The sequence below is a fragment of the Ornithorhynchus anatinus genome, chromosome 2 (assembly GCF_004115215.2).
Source record: "Ornithorhynchus anatinus isolate Pmale09 chromosome 2, mOrnAna1.pri.v4, whole genome shotgun sequence".
NCBI lineage: Eukaryota > Metazoa > Chordata > Mammalia > Monotremata > Ornithorhynchidae > Ornithorhynchus > Ornithorhynchus anatinus.
In genome coordinates this window covers 99,542,540-99,554,791 of record NC_041729.1, presented here as the reverse complement: position 1 = coordinate 99,554,791, position 12,252 = coordinate 99,542,540, and the positions used below count along the sequence as shown (strand labels likewise).

The 12,252-nt window shown below is 51.4% G+C and overlaps 1 protein-coding gene across 1 annotated transcript in view; it reads left to right on the top strand.

Moving 5' to 3' along the window:
* Positions 1-2,732: 2,732 nt before the first annotated feature.
* The window catches only part of RNF217 (ring finger protein 217), a 163,268-nt gene continuing 153,748 nt past the window's right edge, over positions 2,733-12,252 (top strand). The window contains exons 1-2 of the mRNA XM_039914595.1: positions 2,733-2,770; positions 2,885-3,038. Of these exons, the coding sequence (XP_039770529.1) occupies positions 2,733-2,770; positions 2,885-3,038 (192 nt within the window). The remainder of the gene's footprint in view (positions 2,771-2,884; positions 3,039-12,252) is intronic.

Here is a 12,252-nt window from a genome sequence, read left to right as displayed (position 1 = left end):
CCCCAGTGCTTAGAACAGTGCTTGGCACATAGTAAGTGCTTAACAAATATCATCATTGGTTTTTTTTTTAAAGAGAGAGACATTTATTAAGTGTCCCAGGCACTGTACTAATCCTGGTCCACCATGTGTCTGCTGTGTGACCTGGGGCAAATCACTTCACTTCTCTGGGCCTCAGTTCCCTCATCTGTCAAATGGGGATTAAGACTGTGAGCCCTTTGCGGGTCAGGGACTGTGCCCAGCCTGATGAGTTTGTAATAATGTTGGTATTTGTTAAGCGCTTACTATATGCAGAGCACTGTTCTAAGCGCTGGGGTAGACACAGGGGAATCAGGTTGTCCCACGTGGGGCTCACAGACTTAATCTCCATTTTACAGATGAGGTCACTGAGGCACAGAGAAGTTAAGTGACTTGCCCACAGTCACACAGCTGACAAGTAGCAGAGCTGGGATTTGAACTCATGACCTCTGACTCCAAAGCCCGCGCTCTTTCCACTGAGCCACGAGTTTGTATCTATCTCATTGCTTAGTACACGCCTGTAAGTGCTTAAAAAAATACCATAATTATTTTGGGGGGGGAAAATATAAGCAAATTGGGTTGGATGGCTTAGTACAGTGCTCTGCACACAGTAAGCACTCAGTAAATACGATTGGATGAATAAATCTATGAATGAATGAATGAATGGACACAGTCTACGGTCCCACGTGGGGCTCACATTCTTAAGGCCCATTTTATTCATTCATTCATTCAATAGTATTTATTGAGCGCTTACTATGTGCAGAGCACTGTACTAAGCATTTGGAACGTACAAGTCGGCAACCGATAGACAGTCCCTGCCCTTTGATGGGTTTACAGTCTAATTTTACAGATGAGGTAAGTGAAGTCCAGAGAAGTGAAGTGACTTCCCCAAGATCACCCAGCAGACAAGAATAATAATAATATTGTTGGTATTTGCTAAGCGCTTACTATGTGCCAAGCACTGTTCTAAGCGCTGGGGGAGATCCAGGGTCATCAGGTCGCCCCACGTGGGGCTCACAGCCTCCATCCCCATTTGACAGATGAGGGAACTGAGGCCCAGAGAAGCGAAGTGACTCGCCCCCTGTCACACAGCTGGCAAGTGGCAGAGCCGGGATTCGCACTCATGACCTCTGCCTCCAAAGCCCGGGCTCTTTCCACTGAGCCACGCTGCTTCTGGTATCTGTTCGGCGTTTACTATGTGCCAGGCACTGTTCTAAGCGCTGGGGGAGATCCAGGGTCATCAGGTGGTCCCACGTGGGGCTCACAGCCTCCATCCCCATTTTCCAGATGAGGGAACTGAGGCCCAGAGAAGCGAAGTCCCAGAAGCAGCCAAGGGAGATCAGAACCCAGGTCCTTCTGACTCCCAGGCCCGGACTGTGTCCACTAGGTCACGTGCACAACCCTCAGCACTGAAAAAGGATCTGTTTTGTTTTGTTTGTACGACGGTGCGGGACGGTGCAGGGGGAGTGGCTCAGTGGAAAGAGCACGGGCTTTGGAGTCAGAGGTCAAGAGTTCGAATCCCGGCTCCGCCACTTGTCAGCTGGGTGACGGTGGGCAAGTCACTTCCCTTCTCTGGGCCTCAGTGACCTCGTCTGTAAAATGGGGATGAAGACTGTGAGCCCCACGTGGGACATCCTGATTCCCCTGTGTCTACCCCAGCGCTTAGAACAGGGCTCTGCACATAGTAAGCGCTTAACAAATACCAACATTATTATTACTTCCCTTCTCTGTGCCTCAGTGACCTCGTCTGTAAAATGGGGATGAAGACTGTGAGCCCCACGTGGGACAACCTGATTCCCCTGTGTCTACCCCAGCGCTTAGAACAGTGCTCTGCGCATAGTAAGCGCTTAACAAATAACAACATCATTATGGACTAAGGGTCAGAGTACGCCCCCCCGTCCCCGTCCCGAGGCCCCGCCCCCTGCCCCCCGGAGCTCCGCCCCCTCCTACTTATTGGCCATATTGTGCTCCTAAGCCCCGCCCCTGCCCTGAGGCCCCGCCCCTTGGCAACCCCATAGCCCCGCCCCTTCATCGAGGCCCCGCCCCCTTGTCATCCCCATAGCCCGCCCCTCCAGCGCCCCCTGCCGCTCCCGGCCGGACCCGCAGCCGCAGCGGGGGAGGGCGGAGTTGGAGGAGGGGGCTGCTCCCCCTCCTGCTCCTCCTCCTCCCCCTCCTGCTGCTCCTTCTGCTCCTTCTCCTGCTCCTTCTCCTCCTGCTCCTTCTCCTCCTCCTCCTGCTCCTTCTCCTCCTGCTCCTTCTCCTCCTCCTCCTGCTCCTTCTCCTCCTGCTCCTTCTCCTTCTCCTCCTCCTGCTCCTTCTCCTCCTCTTGCTCCTCCTCCTCCTCCCCCTCCTCCTTCTCCTCCTCCTGCTCCTTCTCCTCCTCTTGCTCCTCCTGCTCCTTCTCCTCCTCCTCCTGCTCCTTCTCCTCCTGCTCCTTCTCCTTCTCCTCCTCCTGCTCCTTCTCCTCCTCTTGCTCCTCCTCCTCCTCCCCCTCCTCCTTCTCCTCCTCCTGCTCCTTCTCCTCCTCTTGCTCCTCCTGCTCCTTCTCCTCCCCCTCCTGCTCCTCCTCCTCCTCCTGCTGCTCCTCCCCCTCCTGCTCCTTCTCCTCCTCCTCCTGCTTCTCCTCCCCCTCCTGCTCCTCCCCCTCCTGGTGCTCCTCCTCCCGCTGCTCCTCCCTGTCCTCGTCCCCGTCCCGGGCGGGCGGGCGGGGGGTCTGGATGGGCGAGGAGCAGAGCCCGGGGCCCCCGGCCCGGAGGCCCGTCTACTGCACCGTCTATTGCGTGGAGAGCGACCCCGGCCCCCCCGACCCCGGAGCCCCCGGACCCCCCGGACCCCCCGGACCCCCCGGACCCCCCGGACCCCCCGGACCCCCCGGACCCCCCGCCGCCCCCAGCCCTCGGAGGACCCCGGTCCCTGCGGGCCGGAGCTGCCGCGTGTGCCTGGAGGACAAGCCCCTGTCCCCGCTGTCCTGCTGCCGGACGCCGGTCTGCGGCGAGTGCCTCCGACGACACCTCAACGCCCAGGTCGACACCCTCCGCCCCTCCGCCCCTCCGCCCCTCCGCCCCTTCCCCTGTGCTAAGCGCTGCTCTCGGCGCCGGCCCATCCCGTCACCAGCCCGGCGGCCAGCGGGCTCCCTGCTAAGCGCTTAGGGCGTGCTAAGCGCCGCTCCGCCCTGCAGACCTCCCCCCTTACAATGTGCTAAGCGCTGCTCTACCCTGCACATCCCCCCCTTACAATGTGCTAAACGCTGCTCCACCCTGCAGACCCCCCCCCCTTACAATGTGCTAAGCGCTGCTCCACCCTGCAGGACCCCCCTTACAATGTGCTAAGCGCTGCTCCACCCTGCAAGACCCCCCCCCCCCGCTTACAATGTGCTAAGCGCCGCTCCGCCCTGCAGACCTCCCCCCTTACAATGTGCTAAGCGCTGCTCTACCCTGCACATCCCCCCCTTACAATGTGCTAAACGCTGCTCCACCCTGCAGACCCCCCCCCCCTTACAATGTGCTAAGCGCTGCTCCACCCTGCAGGACCCCCCTTACAATGTGCTAAGCGCTGCTCCACCCTGCAAGACCCCCCCCCCCGCTTACAATGTGCTAAGCGCTGCTCCACCCTGCAGCCCCCCCTTACAATGTGCTAAACGCTGCTCCACCCTGCAGGACCCCCCCACACACACTTACAATGTGCTAAGCGCTGCTCCACCCTGCAGACCACCCCCTCCCCCCCCGCTTACAATGTGCTAAGCGCTGCTCCGCCTTGCAGACCCCCCCTTACAATGTGCTAAACGCTGCTCCACCCTGCAGGACCCCCCACCCCCCCGCTTACAATGTGCTAAGCGCTGCCCCACCCTGCAGACTGCCCCACCCTGCAGACCCCTCCCCCCCCCGCTTGCATTGTACTAAGCGCTTAGGGTGTGCTAAGCACCGCTCACCCTGCAGATCCCCTCCTTCCAGTGTGCTAAGCGCCGCTCCACCCTGCAGACCCCCTCCTTCCAGCGTGCTAAGCGCTTACCATGTGCTAAGCGCCGCTCCACCCTGCAGGCCCCCCTCTTACAGTGTGCTAAACGCTGCTCTCGGCGCCGGCCGACCCGATGAGAATCACAACAGTCAGTGGGCTACTTGCTGAGCGCTTACTATGTGCCGAGCACTGGTCTAAGCGCTGGGGAGACGGGATCCGAATCGTAACAATCAGTAGGGGACTTGTTAAGGGTTTGCGGTGTGCTAAGCGCTGGTCTGAACGCTGGGGAGACGTGATTTTAATCATAATAGTAAGTAGGGTACCTGCTGAGCACTTATGGCGTGCTAAGCATTGGTCTGAGCGCTGGGGACTGTGATCACGATAATCATGATGGTATTTGTTAAGCGCTTACTATGTGATCTTAACTGTAATACTGAGTAGGGTACTTGTTAAGCGCTAACGGTGTGCCAGGCACTGGTCTGAGCGCTGGGAGGACGTGATGGTGATCGCACTACCAAGTAGGGTCTTGTTCCTTACGCTCAGTACAGTGCTCTGGATGTAGTAATAATGTTGGTGTTTGTTAAGCGCTCACTATGTGCAGAGCATTGTTCTAAGCGCTGGGGTAGATACAGGGTCATCAGGTCGTCCCACGTGAGGCTCACAGTTAATCCCCATTTTACGGATGAGGGAACTGAGGCCCAGAGAAGTGAAGTGACTTGCCCACAGTCACACAGCTGACGAGTGGCAGAGCCGGGATTCGAACTTACAGTGTGCCAAGCACTGTTCTAAATGCTGGGGTTGATACAAGGTAATCAGGTTATCCCACTTAAGGCTCACACTCTTAATCCCCATTTTTACAGATGAGGGAACTGAGGCCCGGACAAGTGAAGCGACTTGCCCAAAGTCACACAGCTGATAAGTGGGGGAGCCGGGATTCGAACCCACGACCTCTGACTCCCAAGCCCGGGTTCTTTCCACTAAACCCCACTGTTTAGACCGTCAGCCCGTCACTGGGCAGGGATTGTCTCTATCTGTTGCCGAATTGTACGTTCCAAGCGCTTAGAGAGTTTCAGTCAGTCATTAGTATTTATTTATTTATTGATCACTGCACTGAGCATGCAGAGTCCTATACTAAGCATTTGGGAGAATACAGTAAAATCGAGTTGGTCGACATAATCCTTGCCCTCCAGGAGTTTACAATCTAGAAGGAGAAGGCGGTGATTAGTGGAGTCAGAAGAGGTCTAGAACGATTAGGACTGAAGGAGGTTATTGGAAAATAGGGAACACAATCTCAGTATTGTGGACAGGGCAAAATTCAGATTACAAGGGGAAATAAGGCTCACAGTCTAAAGTCTCAGTGGCAATGCTGAGCTCTGCGCATAGTAAGCGCTCAATAAATACGATTGAAAGAATGAAATTCATTCATTCTTAAAATCCTATTTATTGAGCGCTTCTCCCCGGACTGTGCTCCCTGGCTGCTCTTTCTCTGCTCTCTAGTGAGTTGAGAAGCTGTTTGTCTACTCGATTTGCGTTTGACTTTGCCCCCGACCCCCGACTGGGATGACATGGAGGTAGCAAAGGCAGGTTTTTCTCTTCTCTAAAGAGAATGAGGTGGTGGGGATTGGTACCAGCTCCTCCAAAGAACCTGTTTTCTGGACCTGGTTCATATCCCCACGCTCCAAGAAGACTAGGTGGACTTTCCTTTCCTTAGCAGTAGCTTTTTATCACGGGCTTTATTTTCAAAGGTTTTTTTTTTTTTCCATGTACAGTAGTGAAAGCGCTCGCTTCCTTGAACTTGTATACAAAATCTCTACGCTTTTCCAGTTTAGAAAATTAAACCAGAGTAGCTGGTCTCTGGCCGGTAGGCACTTAGTAAAAATTAACTATATTCTCTCACTGATTTTGTTTTTTTGTTATCATTATGGTGTTTCTTAAGTACTTTGTAACCGCTAGATAAATATTAACTGTGGCATGACCAGATGATACTGTCTACATCAGGGTATGTTTCGTGGACCGTGCCCTCTCTTAATTTGTACCATATGTCACCAGAACAGGTGAGTAGTCGTATTTTTGCAGTCTCTTCCAGACATTCCCTGGGACAACAACTGCTCTTCGAGGATTCCCCAGACATAGAGCGTAGAAACCCCACTCACCTTTTTAATATTAATAATATGGTATTAAGTGCTCCCTGGGTGCCAAGCACCGGACTGAGCGTTGGGCTAGATACAAGTTAATTAGGTTGAAACAAGTCCCCGTCCCTGATAGGGCTCACAATCCTAATCCTCATTTGACGGGTGCGGTAACTGAGGCACGGGGAAGTGAAGTAATTTGCCCAAGGTTATTTCGAGTCAGCAGCAACAGTTGCCTGGGCAAAGGCTGAGACTGTTTCTGGAACTCGGGGAGAGAGTGGCGAAAGAAATACAGAAGCAGTTTTTGGTAGGCGGAGGGGAATTTTACTCCAGTGGCCATGGGTCAGGACATGAGGTAATATTCCTGTATTGCTGCTATAAAGAGATGAAGGCCGTGTGGCCTAGGGGAAAGAATACAGACCTACGAGTCTAAGGACCGGGATTCTAATCCCGGCTTTGCCACTTGCCTGCTGCGTGATCATGGGCGAGTCACTTCTCCGTGCCTCAGTTTCCTCATCTGTAAAATGGAGATTAAATACCTGTTTTCCCACTCACGCAGACGGCGAGTCCCTTGAGTGACATGGGGGCCATATGCGACCTGATTATTTTGTTACTATTCATTCAGTAGGATTTATTGAGTGTTTACTATGTGCAGAGCACAGGACTAAGCTCTTGGAATGTACGATTCGGCAACAACTCTACTCCAGGGTTTAGTAGTATTAAGCACGGGGTAAGCACTTAACAAATAATGCAATTATGACTAAAACTATTAACTTCCCATCTGCTACTGGCCTGCTGGGTAACCTTGGGGAAGCCCCTTTCTTCCTCTGTACTCTACCAAGTGCTGAGGACGGTGCTCAGCACAGAGCCATCGCTCGGGAGATACCACTGATGGTGATGATGATGATCTGGAAAACGGGCATAAATTATCTGCTTCTCCCTACTTCTCAAACTGGGAACCCTGTGTGGGACAGGAACTGGGATGGGATTTCTTGCGTCTAACCCAACACTCAACACACTAACAAATGCCGTAGTAATAGTAGAAGGGAGTGGCTCGTCGGAGAGTGGGAAACGAAAGAAGTCACTGAGTACCTTCAACGTAGTCTTCTACACTTAGACTCACTACCAAGCTCGATGTGGGCAGGGAATGTGTCTCATATTGCGTCGTATCGATCGATCGACATTTACTGTACGCAGAGCCCTGTACCAGGCGTTTGGGAGAACACAGTGTGACGATATAACAGACACATTCCCTGACCACAGTGAGCTTACAGGCTAGACGGGGAGACGGACATTATTATAAATAAATGACAGATCTGTACATAAGTGCTGAGGGGCTGGAGGATGGTGGTGGGTAAAGGGAACAAGTCCGGGTGATGCAGAAGAGAGTGGAAATGAGGGCTTAGTCAGGGCAGGCCTCTTGGAGGAGATGTGCCTTCAATCAGCCTTTGAAGGTGGGCAGAGTCACTCTTGGATACAGAGAGGGAGAAGTGTTCCAGGCCAGAGGCAGGACGTGGCCGAGAGGTCGGCGGTGAGATAGACGAGATCGAGGCACTGTGAGGAGGTTGGCGATAGAGGAGCAAGGTGTGCGGACCGGGTTGTAGTAGGAGAGTAGTGGGCTGAGTTAGGAGAGGGCAAGGTGATTAAATGTTTCAAAAATGTGTGTAAAGAGTTTTTGTTTGATACCACAGGGGATGGGCAACCGCTGGAGGTTCATTCATTCATTCAATAGTATTTATTGAGCGCTTACTACGTGCAGAGCACTGTACTAAGCACTTGGAATGTCCAATTCGGCAACAGATAGAGGCGATCCCTGCCCAATGATGGGCTCACTGTCTAATCGGGGGAGACAGACAGCAGAGCAAAACAGAACAAAACAAAAACAAGACAGCATCATCAAGGTAAATAGAATCAAGGAGATGTACACCTTATTAACAAAATGAATAGGGTAATAATATATACAGATGAGCACAGTGCTGAGGGGAAGGGGGAAGAGCAGAGGGTGCGGGGAGGAGGGGGAGGGAGAACGGAGCGGAAGGGGAAGCTGTCTGGGAAGGCCTCTTGGAGGAGGTGAGCTCTCTGTAGGGCTTTGCAGAGGGGAAGAGAGTTAGTTTGGCGGAGGTGAGGAGGAGGGAGGGCATTCTAGGACAGTGGTAGGACGTGAGCCAGGGGTGGACGGCAGGACAGGCATGAATGGTGGGCAGTGAGGTGAGCGGCGGAGGAGCGGAGCGTGCGGGGTGGGCGGTAGAAAGAGAGAAGGGGGGTGAGGTAGGAGGGGGCAAGGTGATGGAGAGCTTTGAAGCCAAGAGTGAGGAGGTTCTTGAGGAGTGGGGGAAACATGGCCTGAACCTTTTTGTAGAAAAATGATCCAGGCAGCAAAGCGAAGTATGGCCTGGAGTAGGGAGAGCGAGGAGGCAGGGAGGTCAGCCGGGAGGTTGATAGAGTAGTCAAGGCGGGATAGGATAAATGCTTGGATTAACGTCATAGCGGGTCCTCTCCCAAGCGTTTAGAACAGTGCCCTGCACACAGTGAGCGCTCAATAAATACGAGGGATTGGATCAGGAAGCTGTGTGTCAGAATGGAGGCTGCTGAGGATAGGGACTATGCTTGTTTATTGTCCATTATAGTGCTTAGAGTGCCATCAAGTAAGCACTTAAACACACAGAAAGCATTTAAAGAAAAGTGTGGTTAGGAATGAGGCTCATTGCTGGTTTAGAGCATTCTGCGCCGGTAGTTATCCATCTCATCTTAGACTCCTCTATCTCGCCTATTCTCTGAGATCTTAGTCTAGGCTATGAGCTCTTTGGCTAAACTCTAAGTTGCCTTCTGAGCAGAGATCTTCTCTAACTGTATTCTACTCTCCCAGGTCCTTTGAACGGTTTCTGCCCAAAGTAAACACTCAATAAATAAGATTGATTAATTGCTTTTGAGTTGTGATCGGGGGCCATAGACTAAAGTTGCAGAGTTTTTGCTCCAAAATGTGATATGGAGGTATAAATACATCAACTAAAAAGCAGTTAGGAATCCATCATTTATCCAGAGTTTGGTGCATTCAGGTTAACCAAGATCCTTCGTTTGAGGGCAAGGTATGTCCTGAATTATTACTATTATGATTTTAGTAATAAAAATGGTATTTGTTAAGCGCTTACTATGTGACAAGCACTGTGCTAAGCGCTGGGATAGATTCAAGGTAATCAGTTTGTCCCTCGTGGGGCTCACACTTTTAATCCCCATTTTGCAGATGAGGTGACTGAGGCACAGAGAAGTTACCCAAGGTCACACAGCGGACGAGGGGCGGAGCCGGGATTAGAACCCATGTCCTCCGATTCCCAAAGCCTGGCCCTTTCCACTAAGCCAGGCTGCTTCCCCCTGTGCTCATTGACAGTAGCAGAGTCTCTTGCTTTTCCACAACTCTCTCGTAAGTGTTTTATATCGATTTATTAAATGTTTATTGGAGCATGGTCCGATAGTCGATGCCCTCCTGAACGCCGTAGATGGCAAAAGACTTCTTCTGGCAAAGAAGTCTGAAGGACTTCTAAACAAGCCGAGGAGAAACAGGATCCCGGGGCTGGCTAGGTAACTGCACAGAGGGGCAATCGGTCGGACTCTGGGGTGTCTACCTCATGACCAGGCGAGGCCGGTAATCGAATGCAGACTTGAGGGTGGCTATTGAAGTGTGGTTTCAACATTAATCAAAAGCTTGGATCTTTTCTCAAGTCAACTTTTTCGGACCCGGCCCGTACAACTCCCGTAGCCAGAGAATACTTTGAAATGACTTTTCATTCATTCAGTAGTGTTTATTGAGCGCTTACTATGTGCAGAGCACTGCGCTAAGCACTTGGAATGTCCAACTGGGCAATAGATAGAGACAATCCCTGCCCGATGTCGGGCTCACAGTCTAATCGGGGGAGACAGGCGGCAGAGCAAAACAGAACGAAACAAAAACGAGACAACAATATCACGATAAATAGAATCAAGGGGATGTACACCTCATTAACAAAATAAATAGGGTAATAATATATACACATGAGCACAGTGCTGAGGGGAGGGGAAGGGGGGGAGGAGCAGAGGGAAAGGGGGCTTAGCTGAGGGTTGGTGAAGGGGGAAGGGGAAGGAGCAGAGGGTGGAGGGGGAGCAGAGGGAAAAGTTGGCTCAGTCTGGGAAGGCCTCTTGGAGGAGGTGAGCTCTCAGTAGGGCACTACCAGAACCAAGCACTTCTTGGTGCTGTGGGCAGGGAAACGTGTTCTACCAACTCTGTTAGGTTGTGCTCACCCAAGCCCTTAGTACAGTGCTCTGCACACAGCAGCGCGGCTTGGTGGAAAGAGCATCGGCTTGGGAGTCGGAGGACGTAGGTTCTATTCCCGGCTCCGTCCCTTGTCTGCTGTGTGATCTTGGGCAAGCCACTTAACTTCTCTGTGTCTCAGTTACCTCATCTGTAAAATGAGGATTAAGACTGTGACCCCATGTGGGACAACCTCATTACCTTGTACCTACCCCGGTGCTTGGCAAGAACGGCGCTTGGCACATAGTAAGTGCTTGACAAATACCATCATCATCATCATCACACAGTAAGTGCTCAGTAAGTACCACTGATTGATTGAATGATTCAACAATAAGAGGTGGCCCAGATAAACCGCAAAATGCATATGGTTTAAAAGCGAAGGATTGGGGCAGAACTTGAAATTTTGGTCTAGTTTGACCAGGAGGACTCGGACCGATGAGAAGGACGGGGCAGGATCGAAAGGTTTCGGAAGTTGACGTCAGGCGATCGATCCTATTTCTTGACCGTTTCTGCTGCAGAGCTCAGTGGGTGTGTTGGCGACTGGAAGTAGTGTGTTCACCTGCTCCCAGAGCCAGAAACAGTTGAACGGGGAATGTCAGAATCACTAGCTACACGACCACTCTCCCTAGCAGGGATCCCGGGGTCACTTGTTCGTATCCTATTACTAATTCATCCAGACTTACTTCGTTGGAAATGAGACTGAAAATGATTTTCTTTTTACATCTTTTGAAAGAAAGAATGTTTGCACTTGTTATCATGCCTAAAGCTTGGAAGCAATTTCCTTGTTGATGAAGGCAGCATCCAATTAATTTAGGTAAACTACAGCATGGGTGGCTTAGGTGTCTCTGAAAATCACTAATGCTCTGGTAGCCTCACTGTCTCGATGGCTCTTATCTGTTTAAAGGAGAATTCCGTAAGTGTAAAGGAGAATTCTCAAGTTCTAGTAGAGGTTGGTATTTGTTAAGCGCTTACTATGTGCCGAGCACTGTTCTAAGCGCTGGGATAGATACGGGGTAATCAGGTTGTCCCACTTGAGGCTCACAGTCTTCATCCCCATTTTACAGATGAGGTAACTGAGGCACCGAGAAGTCAAGTGACTTGCCCAAAGTCACACAGCTGACAGGTGAGAGATACTTAAAGAAAACGGCAGTTCCGGAAGGCAGTTCCCCTCTCCCCCTGTAAACCCCTTATGGGCAGGGAACGTTTCTGCTGATTTGGTTGAATTGTGCTCTCCAAGGTGCTTAGTACAGTGTTCTGCACGTAGTAGGCGCTCAATAAATACCATTGATGGATTTATGGTTGAACTCCAATTGATAGAGCACACAGTTCTTAGACCGTGAGCTCATTGTGGGCGGGGAACGTGTCTGTTGTTGTACTCTACTCTCCCGAGCACTTAGTACAGTGCTGGGCACACAGTGAGAGCTCAATCAATACAATTTATTTGCTCTCTTTACCCAGAAGAGATCTTCTGCTGAAATTTCCTCTGCTGAAACTGCCTCCCACGGAAATCATGAGGTCAGTTAGAACGAGGAAGAAGTGCTCAGAGAGCACCCACGCGCTTCCTCTCTCCTTTTCAGGGATCTGGAGACTAATTAGATTGTGAACCCAGGATGGGACAGGGACTGCATCAGACCTGATTATCTTGTTACCGTGCTTAAAATGGTGCTTGGCGCATAGAAAATGCTTAACAAATACCACTGTTATTATTCTCTCTCCCTCTAGATTGTAAACTCGTTATGGGCAGGGAACGGGTCTGTTATACTGTTACAATGAACTCTTCCAAGTGCTTAGTACAGTGCTCTGTAAATGTGATTGATTAATATTCATTATAATACTAATTATTATTAGGCCTGGGTAAAGAGATCAATCAAT